We start from the raw sequence: 23,955 nt of genomic DNA, 5'->3' as shown, positions 1-23,955 counted from the left end.
CCTAGAAAATAATTCTGAATCGCATTCCAATCAAAATATGCGCACTGCTCCACAGATGATCAGATGAAGAATACACGGTATATATTCTGCACAGTAAACAATATGTGAATATATATAATTATACATATATGCATTTCACCTATTCTAGAACCATATTGAAATTCCCTTATACATACATACATATACCAAAGGCACTTCCCCCAATTTTGGGGGGTAGCCGACATCAACAAGAAACAAAACAAAAAAGGGGACCTCTACTCTCTACGTTCCTCCAGCCTAACCAGGGACTCAACCGAGTTCAGCTGGTACTGCTAGGGTGCCACAGCCCAACCTCCCACATTTTCCACCACAGATGAAGCTTCATACTGCTGAGTCCCCTACTGCTGCTACCTCCTTATAGAAAAGGAATTTTAAAAAAAGCTTTCCATTTCAGGAACCTTGCATAGTTGTAAAAATATACCTTATTTAATACCTTAGCACGAATTAAAAATGAATAAAATTAACCAGGATGACCAAAAGATATTAAACACTGTAAACCATAAATAAAGTAGCGGGGCACTCATTAGAGCGCAGACCTCCGCCACGGCAGCTTATATCTCGACCTTGGCATTTGTCCTTAACATGTGTTAATTGGCGTGGATTTTCATACACTCAAATATGACCCAAGTTTGAAGTCTCTGTGACAAGGATGTCAAAACTTATGGTTGATTATGTGGACATTTTGCTTGATAGCGACCTTGACCTTCCAAAAATTTAATAATTTTTCAGCTTTTTATATAAGTTAATCCCTGAAAGTTTCATTACTCTATGATTAAAATTGTGGTCAGGAAGCTGTTCACAAACACACAAACAAATATACAAACAGGGCGAAAACGTAACCTTCTTCCAACTTCGTTGGCGGCGGTAATTACCGTATATTCACGAGGGTAAAGAAAAGCCCTCTGCAACCCTTCATCTTGCAGTCCACGTGCTAAGCAATAGCCGAAAAACTGTGGCCATCAAAATATTAAAAACAGCTTTGCAGAATATTCAGAAGCATTTGTTCAACTGTCAACAAACGACAAACGAAATAACGAGACCACATTCTAACCTGACAAATGATGCTATGTTATGCTTCCGAGACTTCTAATAAAACGTTCGAGGTCTCTCCTGTTTATAAAAGGGATGCAGAGAATGATACCTGACATTACATAATGCCTACTATCAGGAACAAGCATTTAATTAAACACATTTGGAGTAGACTGTCTTCGTTATAAAAAAATTTGTCTTTTGTCTACCTGAAATCCTGATTGTGATTTAGATTTTTGTATTTTTCATAAACTCGTTATAAAAAATTGTCTTTTAGTTCTGGGAAATCGCTAGAGAAGACTAGGAGAGTTGATTATAGTGAGAGTAGGGGGTGCTAATACTTTTTGTTGATTTTGCTTAGTTCAATCTAAAGCGGGCAGTAGATCTTCAGGCAAAGACAGCGATCCTAACCTAACCTGGCCTTTTTCAAATCCATAGCTAACTCCTCATGTTATGTCCAGTGTTTCTGAGGTACCAAGTCAGAAAGGGTTCTGCTGGTACGCAGCACTATAAGGAGTCGATAGACTCCTAGACTTGGTCTCTCGACTATTTCATATCTTTCGGTTGCAAAATACTTTCATTTCCGTAATTCAGTTAGCCCTATATGACCCTTGGTTTCCGAGATCATATCCTTTCACTTGATGAAGTTGGCACTCACGAGTACGGATTCTAACATCCCTCTGCCCACTAAAGTCAGCATTTTTGAGTAACCATTTTATACCTTATCAATAACATGACCATCCATCCATATACCAAGGCACTTCCCCCAATTTTGGGGGGTAGCCGACACCAACAATGAAACAAAACAAAAAGGGGACCTCTACTCTCTATGTTCCTTCAGCCTAATCAGGGACTCGACCGAGTTCAGCTGGTACTGCTAGGGTGCCACAGCCCAACCTCCCACATTTCCACCACAGATGAAGATGTCTGATAATTCCTGAGGGATGGGAAACAATTTTTCAATAGTTTATAAAAAGCTTAAAATAAGAGATGAGAATATTTGCACCATGCTTCGGCAGTAGGGATCAGTCTGGTGTAGGCTTGCTTACGAGCTCTTCACGATTATCATCTACAGGCGTTTATGTTGGTGCTAGCACCTCAACTAGAGAAACAAGTCCTTTGCCTAGAGCAAATGCAAAGGTTAGTAAACAAAAGGGAAGGATTAAAGATTTTCCAGATCCAAATCTGAAGGCGAGGATATGGATAACAAATGAGGTAGCTGCAGAACAGTTTTCGAATAGATTGACTCACGTGTTCTAATTCTCCTTATTTTAATATATTGCCAAATGCTGGGACTTCTAGGAGAATATATTTCCCCATAATAGTCTTATCCTTATTTTAATATATTGCCAAACATTGGGACTTCTAGGAGAATATATTTCCCCATAATAGTCTTCATTTATTTATGAAAGTAAATTACCTAACCTTGTTATTGTCCCTAAGCAAGATAATTCTCTTGAATCCATAATTAATCCTTTTACCCCCAAGGTAAAGTTAAATTTCAATCATATTTTGCAATATATATATATTTTTTAAATTGCTCTAACAGCCTTAATTTTTGTCATAGAGAGGTCAGGTTGATCTCATTCTTTTGGAAAATGCCTGAAGTTTCTCATATAGTTATAAAAAATATAAAAAAAACATGTAAACAACTGTTTTGCAAGAACGTACCGGTACGTCCTTTGGGGGTGAAAGGGTTAACATGAACAAAAGAAGTCTCTCAGTGAAGGCTTTTTCAAGCTGACTGACTAAAGAAATCAAGGGCAGTTCCAGTTCTCAATTTTACACAGGAATAGTCCTCGCTGAGTCTTCAATGGAAACTCCTTCCACAACTCTGGGGTCAGTGTGGTTTACAAAAATGCAGAAATTCAGTCCAGGCTCTTTTTGAACAAATATTTTATAGATCACTGTCTTTTACAGTTTGCTACATCCTACTGCTTGATTTTAAATGAAATTTTTGACTCCATGCATAGATGTGGAAACAACTAAAACTTTGAATACCTATTCAACAACAGAATCCTGTCCGTCAAAAATCTAAATGCCTCAAACCATGCGACATACAGTACTTCTGACAGCTCAAACTTCACACCCCGAGTTTCTGACCATAATCAGCCTGATTTCAAAACAGATATATTTAGATTCTGAAGCACACCCCAAAAGTATGCCACAAACCTGAATCATTAGCAAAGAGGCATTTACTACGCTACAGTATTTAAAACCCTATACCAAAAATCATGCTTCGATTAAATAGATCGAATATTCATAACTGCTTTGTTTAAAAAGGTTTGGAAAAGACAAACTACTGACAAGTTCATGATCCTCTGCTTAACATCAACCTAAGGAGCTCTTATCTGTTTAAATTCAAAATAAACTTTGTCTTTACAAATGATTCTCCAAGATTTACTGCGTATATTTCTGGTTTTGATAAAAACAGATAAGCTCCACTGTAACAATAATTGTTGTTGTGGCCTGATGGGTAATGTCTCTGTCTGGTGTTTGCCAGACGGGGATTCGAGTCCCGCTCAGACTCTTTAGTGCCATTAGTGTCTGCAACCTTACCATCCTTGTGAGCTAAGATTGGGGGAGTTTGGGGGAGCCTAGAGATCTATCTGCTGAGTTATCAGCAGGCACTGCCTAGCCCACCCTGGTCCTAGCTTGGGTGGAGAGGAGGCTTGGGCGCTGATCATACAATATACGGTTAGTCTCTATGGCATTGTCCTGATAGCTAGGGCAATGTCACTGTCCCTTGCCTCTGCCATTCATGAGCGACCTTTAAACCAACAGAAGACCTTAAAAGGTATACTGTTATCTACCGCCCTAGATACCCTCTCGGGGTAACGATGAAACTCGACAACAACCATAAGACCCTTGCGTATCCAGGCATCTATACACTCTTACCACTCTCACAAATGTCGATATTCTGCAAAGTCAAACGGTCTGAAAACACCAATGGCATCTATAACATCACACACTGTAAACAATTCATCACTCAAATTAAAAAACAAAAATTCCCAAACTGTCAACCAATCAGAAACCAGATCTCAATATTAATACGGGTTGCGGTGGCCTATCAGTAACGTCCTTGTCTGGCGATCGCCAGACTAGGGTTCGAGTCCAGCTCAGAGTCATTAGTTTCTTTGGTCGCTGCAACCTCAACATCCTTGTCAGCTAAGGATGGTGGTTTCGGGGAGCCTATGGGTCTATCTGCTGAGTAATTAATAGCCATTGTCTGGCCCTTCTTTGTCCTTGCTTGGGTGGAGAGGGGGCTTGGGCGCTGATCATATGTATATATGGTCAGTCTCTAGAGCATTATTCTGCTTGATAGGGTAATGTCACTGTCCCATGTCTCTGCCATTAATGAGTGGCCTTTAAACATTCAAACATGTATACTGTATATAAATCCCTCTATTTTTTACATACATACATATACCAAGGCACTTCCCCAAGTTTGGGGGATAGCCAACATCAACAAATGAAAAAAAAAAAATAAATAAAAAAAAATAAAAGGTGACCTCTCCTCTCTACATTCCTCCCAGCCTGACAAGGGACTCAACCGAGTTCAGCTGGTACTGCTAGGGTGCCACAGCCCAACCTCCCACATTTCCACCACAGATGAAGCTTCATAATGCTGAATCCCCTACTGCTGCTACCTCCGCGGTCAACCAAGGCACCGGAGGAAGCAGCAGGGCCTACCAGAACTGCGTCACAATCGCTCGCCATTCATTCCTATTCCTAGCACGCTCTCTTGCCTCTCTCACATCTATCCTCCTATCACCCAGAGCTTTCTTTACACCATCCATCCACCCAAACCTTGGCCTTCTTCTTGTACTTCTCCCATCAACTCTTGCATTCATCACCTTCTTTAGCAGACAGCCATTTTCCATTCTCTCAACATGGCCAAACCACCTCAACACCCACTCTATTTTTTATTTTCCTTAATTACACTGAATATGAGCTTGGATTACACTGTTTACAGCATCCTTGTTATGACTTTGAAGAATAACCAACTTAGAAATTTATTGTTTACGTAGAACTTCAAAAGTTCAAAGTTGGAGCAAATGTTTTTATGTTGACCAGGCTGACATGAGTCTTTTTATAGTTTATATATATGACATATCTGTTTTTGACGTTGTTAATAGTTTATATAGGACATATCTGTTTTGACGCTGTTACTGTCTTTAGAATGATATATTATTAATTTATTCTCATCATTTATTTATTTCCTTATTTCCTTTCCTCAATGGGCTATTTTTACCTGTTGGAGCCCTTGGGCTTACAGCATCTTGCTTTTCCAACTAGGGTTGTAGCTTGGCTAGTAATAATAATAATACCTCTCGAAGAGAAGAATTTTATCGGAAATATTATAAAGATAGAATGAAAACTAGACATGAAATAGCAATCTCCTTTAATAATAACAGTAATAGCATTAATAATGGACTGGAATTACAGTAACATCTATACTGAATACGCAGTCATCCCTTTTATTTATAACTGAAAGGACACTGAATCTTAACCCTTTTACCCCCAAAGGACGTACTGGTACGTTTCACAAAAGCCACCCCTTTACCCCCATGGACGTACCGGTACGTCCTTGCAAAAAAATGCTATAAAAATTTGTTTTTCATATTTTTTGAGAAAATTCAGGCATTTTCCAAGAGAATGAAACCAACCTGACCTCTCTATGACAAAAATTAAGGCTGTTAAAGCAATTTAAAAAAAATATACTGCAAAATGTGCTAGGAAAAAAATAACCCCTTGGGGGTTAAGGGTTGGAAATTTCCAAATACCCCGGGGGTAAAAGGGTTAATAAAACTAAAAATGATTCATATCAGAAGATGCAATTTTATAGAAAAAATAAAAGTGGTTCTCCTGAAGTTTTTGGCTGAACATTATCATAGTTTCTAAGCCTAAATTTTCCTAAAAAATATACAAAGTATTGTAAATACAGAAATAACTAACAAAAACTCCTTAATGTTGCTGATCAATAGCAAGGCTATAATACTCAATTTCAATAAATAAAATAAACTTGATCCTTCTTCATATGCTGATGTACAGCATATCATTACCATAGGCTTCCATGTATAAGACGGAGTAAAGATTGTGGTCAATATTAACCCTTTTACCCCCAAAGGACGTACTGGTACGTTTCACAAAACTCATCCTTTTACCCCCATGGACGTACCGGTACGTCCTTGCAAAAAACTACTATATACATATTTTTTTGCATATTTTTGATAATTTTTTGAGAAACTTCAGGCATTTTCCAAGAGAATGAGACCAACCTGACCTCTCTATGATGAAAATTAAGGCGGTTAGAGCAATTTAGAACAAATATACTGCAATATGTGCTGGGAAAAAAATAACCCCTTGGGGGTTAAGGGTTGGAAATTTTTTTTGTTGTTGCATATTTTAGATAATTTTTTGAGAAACTTCAGGCATTTTCCAAGAGAATGAGACCAACCTGACCTCTCTATGATGAAAATTAAGGCTGTTAGAGCAATTTAGAACAAATATACTACAAAATGTGCTGGGGAAAAAATAACCCCCTGGGGGTTAAGGGTTGGAAATTTCCAAAAAGCCTGGGGGTAAAAGGGTTAAAGATATACTAATAATAAATAAGGTATAAGTAGTTTTATTACCTTATCAGTTTATTTCATGTGATTATTTTCATGTACGGTATGTCAGTGGTTATAGCACAAATGCTGAGGCTAGACTACCAATAAACTTAACTTAGAATTCAAGATTTGATTTTTAAGAATGGTAGCGTAAGTCGACCCCAATTTTTTAGGGGTGTATATTAGCATTTAATGGTTATCTTATACACGGAAATATATGGTAATTACAGAATTTAAGGTAAAAGAAAATTATGGAGATTCTAACAAGATTTTTCTTAACCCTTTTACCCCCAATGGACGTACTGGTACGTTTCAGAAAACTCATCCCTTTACCCCCATGGACGTACCAGTACGTCCTTGCAAAAAAAAAAAAACTGCTATTTAAATTTTTTTTTTTTTTTGCATATTTTTGATAATTTTTTGAGAAACTTCAGGCATTTCCAAGCGAATGAGACCAACCTGACCTCTCTATGACAAAAATTAAGGCTGTTAGAGCAATTTGAAAAATATATACTGCAAAATGTGCTTGAGAAAAAAAAAAAAAAAAAAAAAAAAAAAAAAAAAAAAAAAAAAAAAGCCTGGGGGTTAAGGGTTGGAAAGTTCCAAACAGCTTAGGGGTAAAAGGGTTGACAGAAGTAGTTTATAAGACTTCATTCTGTAAATACAGGAATTTAGTCACGTGAAGTGCTCATTAACCCTTTTACCCCCACCATAAGGTTAAATTTCGAGCACATTTTGCTATATAATTTTTTTAAATTGGTCTAAAAAGCTTAATTTTTGTCCTAGAGAGGTCAGGTTAGTCTCATTCTTTTGGAAAATGCCTGAAGTTTCTCATAAAATTATCAAAAATATGTAAAAACATGTAATTAACAGTGTTTTGCAAGAACGTACCGGTACGTCCTTAGGGGGTGAAAGGGTTAAATATCCATGGATCAGACAGGAGTAATCAATGTAAATGCTCTTATGGCATCACAGATGGCCTAACATTATACACATACCAGAGAAGCTCAAAATATCAACGCTACTGACAGAAACACGAACGCCAACCGAAGGACAGGCAAAAGCAATATCAATAAGTTCGGCAACAGTACCGCTTGGGCAACTGGGACCATTTACAATATGAGTAGCTACCGATGACAGCATACAGTGAACCCTCGCTACTTCGCGGTTCGACCATCGCAGATTTTTTTCATAACCCATACAGTATATATATATGGTAATGTATTGGTAATAACAAAATCAACATACTGTACTGAATAATCAATATAATCGATGCAAAAACTAACCTATACACAGATGTGTACAGTAAATGCGTTTGTTTCTTCATTATGATCAGAGAAACGTAAACAAAACATTGGTTACCATTTTTTATCGTGCTTTTTAGCGTGTTTAGGAAATGCATGATATAAAATCGCCTTTAATATTTGTGCCTGTTTTAGTTTAGGGTACTGTAGTACATGCATTAAGTGTTCTGTACATTAAAGGGTAGTTTGTTAACAGTACTACATACAAGGGAAGGTTTTAAAAGTCTGAATATACATGTTAAATAAATAGGTAAATATGGTGTCACTACTTTGCGGATTTTCACCTATCGCGGCCGGGTCTGGAACCTATCTACCGCGATAAACGAGGGTTCACTGTACCGATGACAGCATATACTAAAAACAAGATCAACTATAGAACCATTCTTCACAACCACAATATCTAAATTAAAATTGAAATAGAATGAAGTTCACTATGCTCCAATTCAGTTTATGTCAATGTTTACACCTGTGCTAGCAATTTGCCTTTTTTTTAGAACTTATCGGTTTTTGGTAGCCCAAAGATATTCCAGTCGTCCGTGTACAGGATAAACTCGAACTCTGGGAGTAGTTGGTGTAATGAGTTATCTTCAATCTTATTTCCTTTTCTCACTGGGCTATTTTCCATTGGAGCCCTTGGGCTAATAGTATCCTGATTGCCCAACTATGGTTGTAGCTTAGCTGCTAATAATAATAATAATAATAATAATAAAAAATAATAATAATCACAACCAGTTTCCCATCATTGCAAATTAAGAGGAATACAGATCTACCTATTTTCAAACATAGTTTTTCAATTCTGACAATAAACAAGTTTATTGGATGTAGGCGTGCCCTAATTACCAAGCTGCAAAGACCCCTCAAAATATCATAAAAGAAGAGAATTTATTTTAACCCTTTTACCCCCAAAGGACGTACTGGTACATTTAACAAAAGCCATCCCTTTACCCCCATGGACGTACCATTACGTCCTTGCAAAAAAATGCTATAATTTTTTTTTTTTATATTTTTGATAATTTTTTGAAAAAATTCAGGCATTTTCCAAGAGAATGAGACCAACCTGACCTCTCTATGACAAAAATTAAGGCTGTTAAAACAATTTAAAAAAAATATACTGCAAAATGTGCTGGGAAAAAAATAACCCCCTGGGGGTTAAGGGTTGGAAATTTCCAAATAGCCTGGGGGTAAAAGGGTTAATTAAAGCCTATTTGAGAAAGGTTGGGATGGCGCTGATAAAAAATCTATTTCAACCCTTTGAGCATCATAGCACGCAATCTATGCCTGAATATTACTACTCCCTTCGGCACCCGTTGTTACCAATTATTTCCTTTCATCATTTCATATGAAGACTTTTATGACTAATATATATAATTAAGATGACCATTATGCTTTAGTCAATAGCTTCGAATGAATTGGATTTAGAGAGCTTAGGCCACACGACCCTACAGTCAGGCGTCACATTGGGGGAAGACCTCCGGTTACGCTATGAAGAATAAGTTAAAGAGATAAGAGAGCAAGATGAAATTAAAGGAATAGAGAGTGTAGATGAAGTGATTCGAAGCAAGTTTCAATAAGACATTAACCCTTTTACCCCCAAAGGACGTACTGGTACGTTTCACAAAACCCATCCCTTTACCCCCATGAACGTACCGGTACGTCCTCGCAAAAAAAAAAAACTGCTATTTACATTTATTTTTTTGCATATTTTTGATAATTTTTTGAGAAACTTCAGGCATTTTCCAAGAGAATGAGACCAACCTGACCTCTCTATGCCAAAAATTAAGGCTGTTAGAGCAATTTAAAATAATATATACTGTACTGCAAAATGTGCTGGGGAAAAAATAACCCCTTGGGGGTTAAGGGTTGGAAATTTCCAAAGAGCCTGGGTGTAAAAGGGTCAAGGGAGACTCTACAGGGTAAGGTACAAAATTCTGAGATGAAGAAATTACAGGAGAAAGTTACAGAGAGAGCAAGTGGGGTCACGCGGCTGGAAAACAGACCCAGATCTAAAATCGGCTTCGATATGTGAGAATTGCGAGGGAAGCTGTGAACTCAGATCAGTAGAAGAAAAGACTCGATATGTGAGAATTGCGAGGGAAGCTGTGAACTCAGATCAGTAGAAGAAAAGACTCGATATGTGAGAATTGCGAGGGAAGCTGTGAACTCAGATCAGTAGAAGAAAAGATGCTGCTTAGTGAGACTTGCAGGAAAGTCTATGGATCATAAGGAGCATAAAAGACCAATGCTAAATATGAAGAAGGCACAAGACAAGAGGCCAGTTCACTGGAAGGCATTTCACGTACCAACTCCAAACGGATACCTCACATGTGAGCATATAAAATAATGGTTAAACGAACAGAGGAAGGAGATCAGGGTGGGATGGGATGAGAGGCGCACTGTGAAGGAAGGGGATGGAAGAGGTAGGTCACTCGGTAGGGCAGGGGATTCGGACGTGGGGATGTGGGAGGGAGACGAGTGAATGCACTAGGATGGGACGCTTGTGACACAAAGAAGTGAAGACAATTGCATTGGTGGACGTAGATATTAAGATACAAAAAAAAGCGTACATTTCTTGCTTTAACCGGTGAAAATTTGGAATTGTGAACACATGGACAATGAGTAATTATTGATCTTGATTTCTCTTTTCATCGCTGAGATATAAACCGATGCCTGCCTACAAAATAATTATTGATCTTGATTTCTCTTTTCATCACTGAGATATAAACTGATGCCTGCCTACAAAATATCATTTTCAAAAATAAATTTCCCGTTCCTTCAAAAATTTCAAAGGAGCCAATAATCCAAACCTTGTACTGTATATAGTATTGAAAATTTCACATTGAAATTTAGTCTATCAATTTGAAAATACTATGACAATAGACAAAGTCGTACATTTCGAGATCTACTAATCACTAATGATTATGATTATCATTGTCAAGGAGTTTAACCCTTTCACCCCCAAGGACGTACTGGTACGTTTCACAAAAGCCATCCCTTTACCCCCATGGACGTACCGGTAGGTCCTTGCAAAAAAATGCTATAAAAATTTTTTTCTTTCATATTTTTGATAATTTTTTGAGAAAATTCAGGCATTTTCCAAGAGAATGAGACCAACCTGACCTCTCTATGACAAAAATTAAGGGTGTTAGAGCAATTTAAAAAAAATATACTGCAAAATGTGCTGGGAAAAAAATAACCCCTTGGGGGTTAAGGGTTGGAAATTTCCAAATACCCCGGGGGTAAAAGGGTTAACAAGACCACATTAAGTCTTGATTTCGACTCTTGTACGGTCTGCTCAAGATTTGCTTGGTTCAATAGATAACGATGCCACTGGTTCTTTGATTTGGTCCAGTTGATATTTTGGCTGCTTCGCCAGCATCTTGACTTCTCTTATGCCCCCATGGACTGGAATCCAATAAATTAATAAATTTTATTAATATCAAAGTAGCAAAGAAATCATATAATTGAAACTATATTTTACCAAATTTTCTTTGAAAAATAATTCTGAATGGATTTAAGTTTCTAAAATTAATGAAAATTAAAACTTTTCTGTTATGGACCTATATTCTCTTTATATAATACTGACAGCTAAGTTAATTGTAAAGTACAATTCTGTTATGAAAACAGAAACTTTACTTGGTAATGGCAATGGATTACTTTAGGTGACATGGTAGAATGCCCTACAACCGTTAGCGATTTGGAGGACCCAGTCCGAATTCACAATTCTGGATACGCACACAAACGGTTAGAAAATGATATTCAAGCAAGAATAAACGGTTTCACAAGTCATCTGACGTTCCCACATCATTTTCTGGGTCGACCTGTGACGGCCGGTGAAAAGTCCTTCTTTCTACCTTTTCTGATATAAATCTTCCAAATATACCAGAGAAAATTAAAAGCATGGAATGCAGAGGTTACTACCCTCGCGCGAGCACCTCGTGAGTGTCATGTATACATCAGGGGCGTGTGAAAACCACTATTCACAGGCTGTCTTCCAATTAGATAACTCCTTCATCAAAGGGAAGGACCGTAACTAAGACCCCAGAAACAACGTGGTTTAATCTCCCTGGCTCCCAAATCTCTTTTATGGTTGGTAATTGTTTTCGTGGATGTAGTCTGGTATTATCGTGTGATACATATGATCGTAATGATGAGACTTGAGCTTCCCCTTGAAAGGTTAAAGGTGTCTGCTTTCAGTTCCAGTGCTATAATAGACACTCGCCTGAACGTCAGCCGGGCGAGCCCGAACCTCCACTGTGGTACCCTACTATAGCAGAGGCCTCCCCAGTAAACAGCTTAAACTCACGGTACAGGGCGGGGATCGATCTGCTGCCATGCCAATGCTAGGCAAACACGTTATCACTGTACTAGCCAGGAGGCAATGAAGGTTGCATGTATAAATTCATAAAGGCATGCCTTTACTTACGTGTAGTAGGTTAGCCAAAGCACCAGCCACCCATTGATACTACCACCTGAATTATTTAGTCCTTTGATTAGCCAGATTATTATTATTATTATTATTAAATACTAAGCTACAACCATGGTTGGAAAAGCAGGATGCTATAAGCCCAGGGGCCCCAGCAGGGAAAATAGCCCCGTGAGAAAAGGAAACAAGGAAAAATAAAATATTCTAAGAACAGTAACATTAAAATAAATATCTCCCATATAAACTATAAAAAGTTTAACGAAACAAGACTGAATAGCATGCCCGAATGTACACTCAAGCAAGGGAACTCTAACCCAAGACAGTGGAAGGCCATGGTACAGAGGCTATGGCACTAAACAAGACTAGAGAAAAATGGTTTGATTTTGGAATGTCCTCCTAGAAGAGCTGCCTACCATAGCTGAAGAGTCTCTTGTACCCTTACCAAGAGGAAAGTAGCCACTGAACAATTACAGTGCAGTAGTAAACCCCTTCTGTGAAGAAGAATTGTTTGGTAATCTCAGTGTTGTCAGGTGTATGAGTAGAGGAGAATCTGTAAAGAATAGGCCAGACTATTTGGTGTCTGTGTAGGCAAAGGGAAAGAACCGTAACCAGAGAGAAGGATCCAATGTAGTACTGTCTGGCCAAAGGACGCCATAACTCTCTAGAGGTAGTATCTCAACGGGTGGCTGGCGCCCTGGCCAACCTACTACCTACAAAATAATATTACATTGCCTCCCTCTCTGGTTATGGGTCATTTTTCCTATGCCTACACATACAGCGGCTGGCCTATCATATTACACATTCCCCTCTTCCCTCGCAAATCTGATAACACTTATGATAACCAACAAAAATTCATAACTCAAGAGGTTAACTACTGCACTGTGATTGTTCAGAGGCTACTTTCCTCTTGGTAAGGGTAGAAGAGACTCTCTAGCTATGGTAAGTAGCTCTTCTAGAAGAAGGACACTCCAAAATCAAACCATTGTTCTCTAGTCTTCGGTAGTGCCATAACCTCTGTACCATAGTCTTCTAACTGTAATTGTTCAGTGGCCACTTTCCTCTTGGTAAGGGTAGAAGAGACTCTCTAGCTATGGTAAGCAGCTCTTCTAAGAGAAGGAAATTCCTAAATCATACTATTGTTTTCTAGGTAGTAAGTTGGCTAGGGCACCAGCCACCCGTTGAGATACTACCACTAGAGCGTTATGGGGTCCTTTGACTGGCCAGACAGTACTACATTGGATCCTTCTTTATGGTTATGGTTCACTTTCTCTTTGCCTACACATACACCAAATCGTTTGGCATATTCTTTACAGATTCTCTTCTTTACTCATACACCTGACAACACTGAGATTACCAAACAATTCTTCTTCACGGAAGGGATTAACTACTGCACTGCAATTGTTCAGTGGCTACTTTCCTTTTGGTAAGGGTGGAAGAGACTCTTTAAGCTAGGGTAAGCAGCTCTTTTAGGAGGACACTCCAAAATCAAACCATTGTTCTCTAGTCTTGTGTAGTGACATAGCCTCTGCACCATGATCTTCCACTGTCTTGGATTAAAGTTCTCTTGCTTGAGGGTACACTTGGGCTCACTATTCTATCTAATTTCTCTTCCTCTTGTTTTGTTAAAGTCTTTACAGTTTATATTGAAATATTTATTTAGATGTTGCTGTTCTTAAAATGTTTAATCTTACCTTGTTTTTGTTTCCTTTCCTCACTAAGCTGTTTTCCCTGTTGGGACCCCTGGGCTTATAGCATCCTGCTTTTCCAACTAGGGTTATAGCTTAGCAAATAATAATAATAATACTGTAATAGTATTGCATAGTACCAGTCTTAGGTTAAAGTTCTCTTGTTTATTTATTTCCTTATTTCCTTTCCTCACTGGGCTATTTTTCCCTGTTGGAGCCCCTGGGTTATAGCATCTTGCTTTTCCAACTATTTTTTTTTTTGATGGTACACTCATGCACACTGTTCTATATATTTTGCTATCATCTTTCCTCACTGGGCTATTTTCCCTGTTAGATCCCTTGGGCTCATAGCATCTTGCTTTTCAAACTAGGGTTGTTGCTTAAGTAGTAACAATGATATGCTTCTAAATAGTGCAATTTTGAGTATTTAAGGGTTTTGCAGCAATTGAACAACAATTGAAGTCTTTGTAATTAGGGAAAATAAGAAAATTATATCATTTTATTGATAAAATAAAAGTATAGGAGCATGAATTATTGTAGGCTCAGGACTTCATCTTCGCAGTGGTTGAAAAACCATGTAATACTTGTTCCCGAGGTTGGGTCAACTCATAACCTCCCTAAAGAAATGGTCAGTGCCTAACAACCTAAATAACTCGCTATTCAGTGTCCTCGTGTGATTTCTATCACAGTAATTTCTATTACTTTACAAAGGTAACTATTATCAATACTGCTGCAGTACAAGTTGAGACGACTGATAACTAGTGAGTCGTCACTTTTACTCTCAACAAACGGCACTTACTAATACTGTAACATTTTCATTGTGAATTAATTTCATATTTCTGATAATAGGGGCTATAATTTTCCAATTACTGTGCTTTGCATGAACAGATAAGCCAATAAGATGACTCTGTTAACCCTTTTACCCCCGGGGTTTTTGGAAATTTCCAACCCTTAACCCCCAGGGGGTTATTTTTTTCCTAGCACATTTTGCAGTATATATTTTTTAAATTGCTCTAACAGCCTTAATTTTTTTTCATAGAGAGGTCAGGTTGGTCTCATTCTCTTGGAAAATGCCTGAATTTTCTCAAAAAATATGAAAAACGAATTTTTATTGCATTTTTTTGCAAGGACGTACCGGTACGTCCATGGGGGTAAAGGGATGGCTTTTGTGAAACGTACCAGTACGTCCTTTGGGGGTAAAAGGGTTAACAATTGGGGGTTTTTTGGATCTTTTCCTCACTTAGCAATGGGAGTTTTGAGAGGTTTTCTCATGGTCCATAAATGATCAAGATGTTTAAATACAGAAGATGTCACAGGGGCGAGTTTAAAATAGTTCCAAAAATAATACCCCTACCAGCAGAAGCAGAACAGCTATAAATTCTATCAGTAATTTCAAAATATCCAATAATATGTTTTCCATTACAGATAGACTGGACCTTTATTAGTCATAACCCTTTAACCCCCAGGCTATTTGGAAATTTCCAACCCTTAACCCCCAAGGGGTTATTTTTTTCCCAGCACATTTTGCAGTATATTTTTTTTAAATTGCTCTAACAGCCTTAATTTTTGTCATAGAGAGGTCAGGTTGGTCTCATTCTCTTGGAAAATGCCTGAATTTTTTTAAAAAATTATCGAAAATATGAAAAAAATAATTTTTATAGCATTTTTTTGCAAGGACGTACCGTAAAGGGATGGCTTTTTTTGAAACGTACCAGTACGTCCTTTGGGGGTAAAAGGGTTAAAATATTGCAAACATTTGCAATGTTCTTCTAAAAAAGAATTTTCACTATTTTCAGGATGTTTATCTAAAATGTCCATGGAGTCTAATACAATTACATATTAACCCTTTTACCCCCAAAGGACGTACTGGTACGTTTCACAAAACTCATCCCTTCACCCCCATCGACGTACCAGTACGTCCTTGCAAAAAACTGCTCTTTAATTTAATTTAATTTTTTTTTTCTTTTTTTTTGATAATTTTTTTGAGAAACTCCAGGCATTTTCCAAGAGAATGAAACCAACCTGACCTCTCTATGACCAAAATTAAGGCTGTTAGAGAAATTTAAAAAAAAAAAATATACTGCAAAATCTGCTGGGAAGAAAATAACCCCCTGGGGGTTAAGGGTTGGAAATTTCCAAATAGCTCGGGGGAAAAAGGGTTAAAACTAGAGGGGCACTCAGAAAAATATGGTATCCTTAATGTTCTACATTTTCCATACTTCCTAAAGGGTAGCATTTAAAGATATGCTCAATAAATATTGCTGCCATGACATAGTCATTCCTTTGATGTCTTCTTTGTGCTATTTTCCATAATTCTATTGTATTCAGGCTTGAAAGAATACTATTATCTGTAACCATCGTTTATGTACTCGCTGAAAGCCGTTTTAGATTTTCATTTTTCCGGCAATCCTTTCCATTTAGATGTTCCCACACTATCCACTTCACAGTATTGGTTATGTGGTCAATTCTAACAGCCTTGCCTATTCTTTATTAAGACTAAATACTAAACAGCTGCTGCTGCCTCCGATGCCTTAGATGACCGCGGAGGTAGCAGCAGTAGGGGATTCAGCATTATGAAGCTTCATCTGTGGTGGATAATGTAGGAGGTTGGGCTGTGGCACCCTAGCAGTACCAGCTGAACTCGGTCGAGTCCCTTGTTAGGCTGGAGGAACGTAGAGAGTAGAGGTCCCCTTTTTTGTTTTGTTTCTTTTGTTGATGTCGGCTACCCCCCAAAATTGGGGGAAGTGCCTTGGTATATGTATGTATGTATGTACTAAACAGTATTACAGACCTTTTAGTCTGATTCTTACCAAATTAGAGAATTATCTTGCAAATAAGAAATTGAATTGGTGGAACTTCTTATGTTCAAAATTGGTCTAGTTCTTTACTGCTCACCAGGTCGACATTAGTCGTTTCAAAGTTCAATTACCTATTTATCAATATCTAACTTCATAACAGGTTCTTTTATCTCTCACATATTCTATTTTAAGATTTAATTCTATATTTCTTCTCTGCCTGGGGCGGCTTTACTGAAGTAGAATGAACAAGGATGGATATCTATCATCGCCCATGTGTCACAGGAATTGGCAAATTAAGCGCTCAACTCATTGATCATTCAAAAACTGTGGTGGTCGATGCGGTAACGTCTCTTGACTTGTGACCGCTAGACTGGGGTTCAAGTCTCGCTCAAACTCATCAGTTCCCCTGATTGCTGCTACCTCACCATCGTTGTGAGCTAAGGATGGGAGGGTTTTGGGAAGCCTTTAGATTTATCTGCCGAGTCATCAGCTACCATTGCCTGGCCCTCATTGACCCTAGCTTCGGTGGAGAGGGGGCCTGGGTGCTGATCATATGTTGTATATATTGGTCAGTCTCTAGGGCATTGTCCTGCTTGACAGGGATATGTCACTGTCCCTTGCCTCTGCTATTCATGAGCAACCTTTAAACAAATAAACTATTTTGGGTTGGTAAATAAATTATCACCTACAAACCAGAAGCATCCGAAGATAAGTCACTTGGATTTGATTAAGTGTTGATAGTTTATTATATGACATGTCTGTTTTGACGTTGTTTCTTATTTTAAAATGATTTATTGTTAATTTGTTCTCTTCATTTATTTATTTCCTTATTTCCTTTCCTCACTGGGCTATTTTTCCCTGTTGGAGCCCCTGGGCTTATAGCATCTTGCTTTTCCAACTAGGGTTGTAGCTTAACTGGTAATAATAATAATAATAATATTTCATAGATCGACTATTACAAAACAGGAAGAAATGGTCTTTTGGGAGAGGGTTCTCAATGATGAAATCTGGAGTAGATATTTAGCCCTCTAACTAATCACCTTTGTCCCAGCATTCTAGGGTAACAATATTTATCACTGTAAATGTAACTCTTACCCGAAAGTGGTGAATTTTAATGTCCATTTCTTTTCAGCTTGATAGATAAAATTCCTTACGTTATATGTATATAGAAAAAAAAACTAAGGAATCAATATATACATGAGAGAGAGAGAGAGAGAGAGAGAGAGAGAGAGAGAGAGAGAGAGAGAGAGAGAGAGAGAGAGAGAGAGAGAGAGAGAGAGAGAGAGAGAGAATTTACACAATGTACACAACTTGGCCTCTATATCCTCTCCTTGCTGAGTTTATGTCATCTGCAGTACATTATTACTTCTCATTTCATTAAATACATTCCGAAACTATCAAATAGCGGTAACTCAAGTAATTTATAAAGTTTCTACACATAAGCTATTGTAATAAATCTTGAAACACTAGCATAACTGACTAATGAAAGATATTTACTGATAACTGACCCAGCCAATGGGTATTGAAGAACACAAAAAATTTGCATATCTAAGGTGTGTCATGAGTTGTTACACGAGTTAGGGATCGATCAATTGGTTGATACCAGGTTTTCTGGCATCCTTACATCGAAGGTCATTGACGCCGATATTGTTTATTATAAATAAAAAATAAAAGAATATTCAATCAAAAACATAAAAACAAAGTTGTTCCAACACGAATACTTACCTTCGAACTACTTTCTTATAGGTGATCACTGGTTATCTCTCTCGTAGAGAGAGATAACCAGTGATCTCCTATAAGAAAGTAGTTCTCGGTAAGTATGTTAGAAAAATAAAAATTATTCAAAATTTTTTATTTGTTCCAACACGAATACTTACCTTCGAACTACTTTCTTATAGGAGATCACTGGTTATCTCTCTCTGCGAGAGAGATAACCAGTGATCTCCTATAAGAAAGTAGTTCTCGGTAAGTATGTTAGGAAAAATAAAAATTATTCAAAATTTTTGATATGTCATTGTAAAAGTTAAAATAGCTTTCAGAAGACCTGCACCTGAAATAATCTAAAAATGCCGCTACCATAGTATGACATATCACGTCCCAGAATCTTCGGGCAATAATGAACCTGCCGTTCCTCACCACGAGCCTCAAACAGATATTCATTTCTTTCGTGCTATATGCGGGGCATTCAGTCAACAAATGCCTCACTGTCAAGGGTACCGAATAGTCGTCACAATATGGCTGGTGTTGACCTGTTAGCAGAAACTTATGTCATCCGAGTGTGACCAATGCGGAAACAAAGAGTTATGATGGATATACAGTATTATTCTGCCCTACGTCGCTGTATATATTCATGTAATGAGACAATAGACAAAAGATATTTGCAACCCAACCCAGTGTACAGTCAATACCAGCAAAAACTCATTTCCTTAAATCTAAATGTTCATATAATGAATATATTTATGCTTCTACATGAATAAATATAAATACAAAACCAGAAATATGAATACAGTACAATATGGAAATGTAACAAATAGTGTATTAGGGGTCTTTATTATTGATGATTATGGAAACCCTTTACACAAGCAATGGTTATAACTTCTTCCTTTTTTCTCTCTCGTAGTCATATCAAATTTATCTTGCATTGTTATAACATAAGATTCTTGCTGTTTTCCTTTTTTTGGGTGACCATGGTTGACATCATGAAATATTGCCAATTTCAAAATAAGCTCAATGCATAATTACTGCACATCGGAACACTTGTAAATGTAAACGACTAACTATGCATGGTATCTACCCAAAACAGGTGAAAAGTTGTTTAAGATTCACTGCAGTGAATTTTTTTTATTTTTTTATCACACTGCAAGGAGATATTTTTTCTCTTTTTATTTAACCTCTGACAGCCATAGATTAAGCACCATCATACTGTTAACCCTTTTACCCCCAAAGGACGTACTGGTACGTTTCACAAAACACATCCCTTTACCCCCATGGACGTACTGGTACGTCCCTGCAAAAAAAATGCTATTTACAATTTTTTTTTGATAATTTTTTGAGAAAATTCAGGCATTTTCCAAGAGAATGAGACCAACCTGACCTCTCTATGACAAAAATTAAGGCTGTTAGAGCAATTTAAAAAAAATATACTGCAAAATGTGCTGGGGAAAAAATAACCCCTTGGGGGTTAAGGGTTGGAAATTACCAAAGAGCCTGGGGGTAAAAGGGTTAACCTCTGACAGTCATAGATGAAGCACCATCATACTGTTAACAATCATTCACAAATCAATTGTTCTACTTATATCTGGAAAAGTATGTGCCTGTACTGTGCACCTGTGAGTAGGATTGAAATGCTACTGTCAGACATAATTGAAGTTTTTCCTTAAACTTGTATTATTTTTATATTAAATATATATATTTGCGTATTTCATTAAATAAAATTTAGTTTAGTTTGTTTTTTAACCATTTTCTATCCCTGTGCGACAGGTGTACCGTCGTGTGATCGCATACGACCCTGTAATGTGTATTTCCTTTTCATACTTGATATTTAAGGACGAGAGACAAAGTTGGTAGTAAAATGATGAGTGGTATTACTACAAGAAAAGTATATTCCTTAATATCTAATAAGCTTACACCAACATTTTCTATTTCTTTCTTATAACATAGATAAGAGTGGTAACCTATTGAAAACATGCTTACGAGGCATTTGTTGGACAGAATTTCGGGCATCGCTCAACCGCGAGTTTCTAGTAGTGTCTGCAACCTCACCATCTTCGTGAACTAGGGATGGGGGGTCTGGGAGTCTATTGATCTATCTGATGAGTAATTAACAGCTATTACCTGTTCCTCACTGGCCCAAGCTCAATCAAGAGGGAGGACTTGGGCATTGATGAAGGGTATGTAAGGTCAGTCTCTAAGGTATTTTGTTCTATCCCTTGCCTCTGCAGTTCATGAGCAACCCTTAAACTATACTGGACAGTTTTATATACTGTATACACACACACTGTATAAAGTCATACAGACATCACACTACATACGAAGCATACAGCAAGCATCTCTTCGACATGAAAACTTTGACAGAATTTATGGACTTCATCATTAAATAATTTTGATGCATGGCAGCGTGTCCTCACTCAAGATTGCAAATGAGAAATCAACACACAAGTGTGAGTATAAATATTTCTTAGGAAAGCAAAGTAGAATGATAACTTAACCCTTTTACCCCCAAAGTACGTACTGGTACGTTTCACAAAACTCATCCCTTTACCCCCATGGACGTACCAGTACGTCCTTGCGAAAAAATGCTGTTTAAAATTTTTATTGTATATTTTTTGATAATTTTTTGAGAAAATTCAGGCATTTTCCAAGAGAATGAGACCAACCTGACCTCTCTATGACAAAAATTAAGGCTGTTAGAGCAATTTTAAAAAAATATACTGCAAAATGTGCTTGAAAAAAAAAATAACCCCTGGGGGTTAAGGGTTGGAAATTTCCAAAGAGCCTGGGGGTAAAAGGGTTAAAGTAAAGCTAAAACACAAATATCACATGAATAAAATACAAATCAAATGAGAACCAAAAAAGCCAGATATATTCCTTTCAAGCTTAACATACATTTAGGACCTTCTCAGAATCATCATTGTAACTTTTGGTGTAAATACTATGACATTTATAGTCACCAGTAAACATTTTTGTATACGTACATAGACACTTATAATTACAAATAAAAATGTCTACCTGACCTCACAAAGTATATCCCCAGGATAAGAACCTTCACCTTGAGAAGTTTCAAAACCAAGAACCAGCGTGCAATAAACGATCTTTTTTTAAATTAGAGCAAATTGAAATACAAATCCATCAGCTTATTCTTTAAATAGCATTTCATTCTGTAAAAAGAACGGTAGGAGTTTTCGATACGTATGTAGACTATACCACTGGCCGCAGCGCCCCTGGCTGACACCCCTAAATACATCTTATTTTCATCCAGGGTACCTAATTATAAGAAAATATTCTCCCGACACAACTGTTGGTGTGTACTTCCGTCAATCTCGAGAGAGCGCTGGCGATTCATGACGTATTAGCTATTTAATCATACAATGGGATCTAGTGGACATAGAAGCGTCTGTCCTTTTTCTTTCGTCTAAATGGGCATTTGTAGATAGGTAACGATTCACCTCGTATAACAAGAGTAAAAATAAGCTTCCCAATTATATTCATGTAAGTATTTTCATCATATTCTATGGCACATTGCATTTCAAAATTTAAGAAACCTTCAGGAAAGGCATATGAAGAAGAATTACCAATTTGGTAAAATCCCTTTCACTTAAGTCATAAATTTTCTTTTTTTCCAATTGTGAAAACATATAATGCATGTACGACTCATCAAATACCCAGTTACACAGTTATAAAAACAGCTTAACTAGACCAACGAGCCACAATTCTCAGCCCCCACTAGGCTGGGACCTCAAATGACAACAACTGCCATGATTACTAGGCTGGGACCTCAAATGACAACAGCAGCCATGATTACATGACGTGTTAAGAGTACCATCCAACTTCAGATGCAACATTTACAGATAAAGAGAAGCCATAGTATCTACTAAGAGGTCTCAATGAGATAACTTACCTTGAATCTGTTGTAGACCAGGTCTGCCTTTTCTCTGACTTCGTCGTCGTATTTATATCTTCTGCACTGTAAAGGAAAATCATCACGTAAATAAAAATGAAGAAAAATAAATGGTTTAAAGAATAAAGGATTGTAATTCTGAAGATTCATTGTAAACAGTGTTTACAGAAGAATAAAATGAGAAATGTTATAACCATTAAACACTTTATTCAAGCAATTAAATTTCCATCCGGCTCTATTTTTGTTATCTCATAAAATGTATTAACAGAGGACTTAAATCAATTATCAAAATTATATGTAAAGTTCTAAATAGAACAATAAATTTCATCAATAAAGAAACATAAACACTCAAGAAGTCTGCAGACTTTACGGCACATGACAACGTGCAAAATTACTCGAAGACATTTCATGAGAACACCTCTCAAATAAAGTACTTACTTTTTTAATGGCATCTACAACATGAGGATTCTTTTTCAACATGAGACCAGATATCACAAGCTTCGACATTCTCTCTAGATAGTCTTTTGCGTCGTCTTTACGCGGATCTGTGACGGACAACGCCTCTCGTATCTTCTGGTCGAGATCCAACAGCTGGGCCTCGATGTCCAGCGTTCTGGGAGGAAAAAATAGAAAAGACTGTATAGAGGATAAGAAAAAATAAAAAGGAATTGTCACGCAAAATTTTAGATATTTTTCTGTACTATACTGTTATAGTAATGTACATTCACTATTATAATGAACGACATTGAAATCCTGACGACAAGCTAAGCGTTACAGGTACACTGACAGACAGATGAAGAAAAGGGGGAGTAGGGGAAAAAAAACTATACACCATCCCATCTTGGTTAGCAGGGGACCAGTAAAGGAAATAATTGAACTCTACTGATGTAGTATGCTATTATAGTAATGTACACTCACTGCTGTAATGAGAGATTGAAATCAGTAAAGGAAAGAAAATTAAATGAAATGTCTGCGAAGAATCTGTAGTGCAAGATGGGAGGACAGAATTACGAACGAGAGCGAGAGAAATGGCTGGTGTTGAGGACACAATTCTGATTAGAGTGGAGGATATCCAGAGGAGATGGTTTGGGCATGTACAGAGGATGGAACAGGACAGATGCCCAAAGATGGTGCTGCATGGACGAGTGGCCGGAAATAGATCAAGAGGATGACCAAGAGATTCATGGGTGAAAACCTTCAAGAAAGCAAATAGAGGCGAGACATTTCAGCAGCTGGCAAAGATGGCATAGGATAGGAATCTCTGGAGAGAATGGCGACATCAGATGCAGGACCCAACCAGGAGAATTCCGGACGGGGTTTAGTGAGTGAGTGAAAGGAAATAATCAAACACCATTTCTAATCGATCTACGATGTGAATAGGACAAGATGGTCTTCCACTGTAGAATGTCAAGTAGGGCGATGAGACATTCAATGAACTAAAAATT

The 23,955-nt window shown here is 37.4% G+C and overlaps 1 protein-coding gene across 9 annotated transcripts in view; it reads right to left on the bottom strand.

The window, feature by feature from the left end:
• The window catches only part of LOC137635260 (hepatoma-derived growth factor-related protein 2-like), an 83,372-nt gene that overhangs the window by 26,663 nt on the left and 32,754 nt on the right, over positions 1 to 23,955 (bottom strand). For 8 of the 9 annotated variants that reach the window (XM_068367715.1, XM_068367718.1, XM_068367716.1 and 5 more), the window contains 2 exons: positions 22,949 to 23,123; positions 22,511 to 22,576 (listed from right to left, as the gene is read on the bottom strand). In XM_068367715.1, the coding sequence (XP_068223816.1) occupies positions 22,511 to 22,576; positions 22,949 to 23,123 (241 nt within the window). Of the gene's footprint in view, positions 1 to 10,616; positions 11,390 to 22,510; positions 22,577 to 22,948; positions 23,124 to 23,955 lie in introns of those variants that run through there. The other variant, XM_068367722.1, reaches the window with a different exon arrangement.

This window comes from Palaemon carinicauda, unplaced genomic scaffold (assembly GCF_036898095.1).
Source record: "Palaemon carinicauda isolate YSFRI2023 unplaced genomic scaffold, ASM3689809v2 scaffold108, whole genome shotgun sequence".
NCBI classification, from domain to species: Eukaryota; Metazoa; Arthropoda; class Malacostraca; order Decapoda; family Palaemonidae; genus Palaemon; species Palaemon carinicauda.
This window is presented reverse-complemented; position numbering and strand designations above follow the sequence as displayed.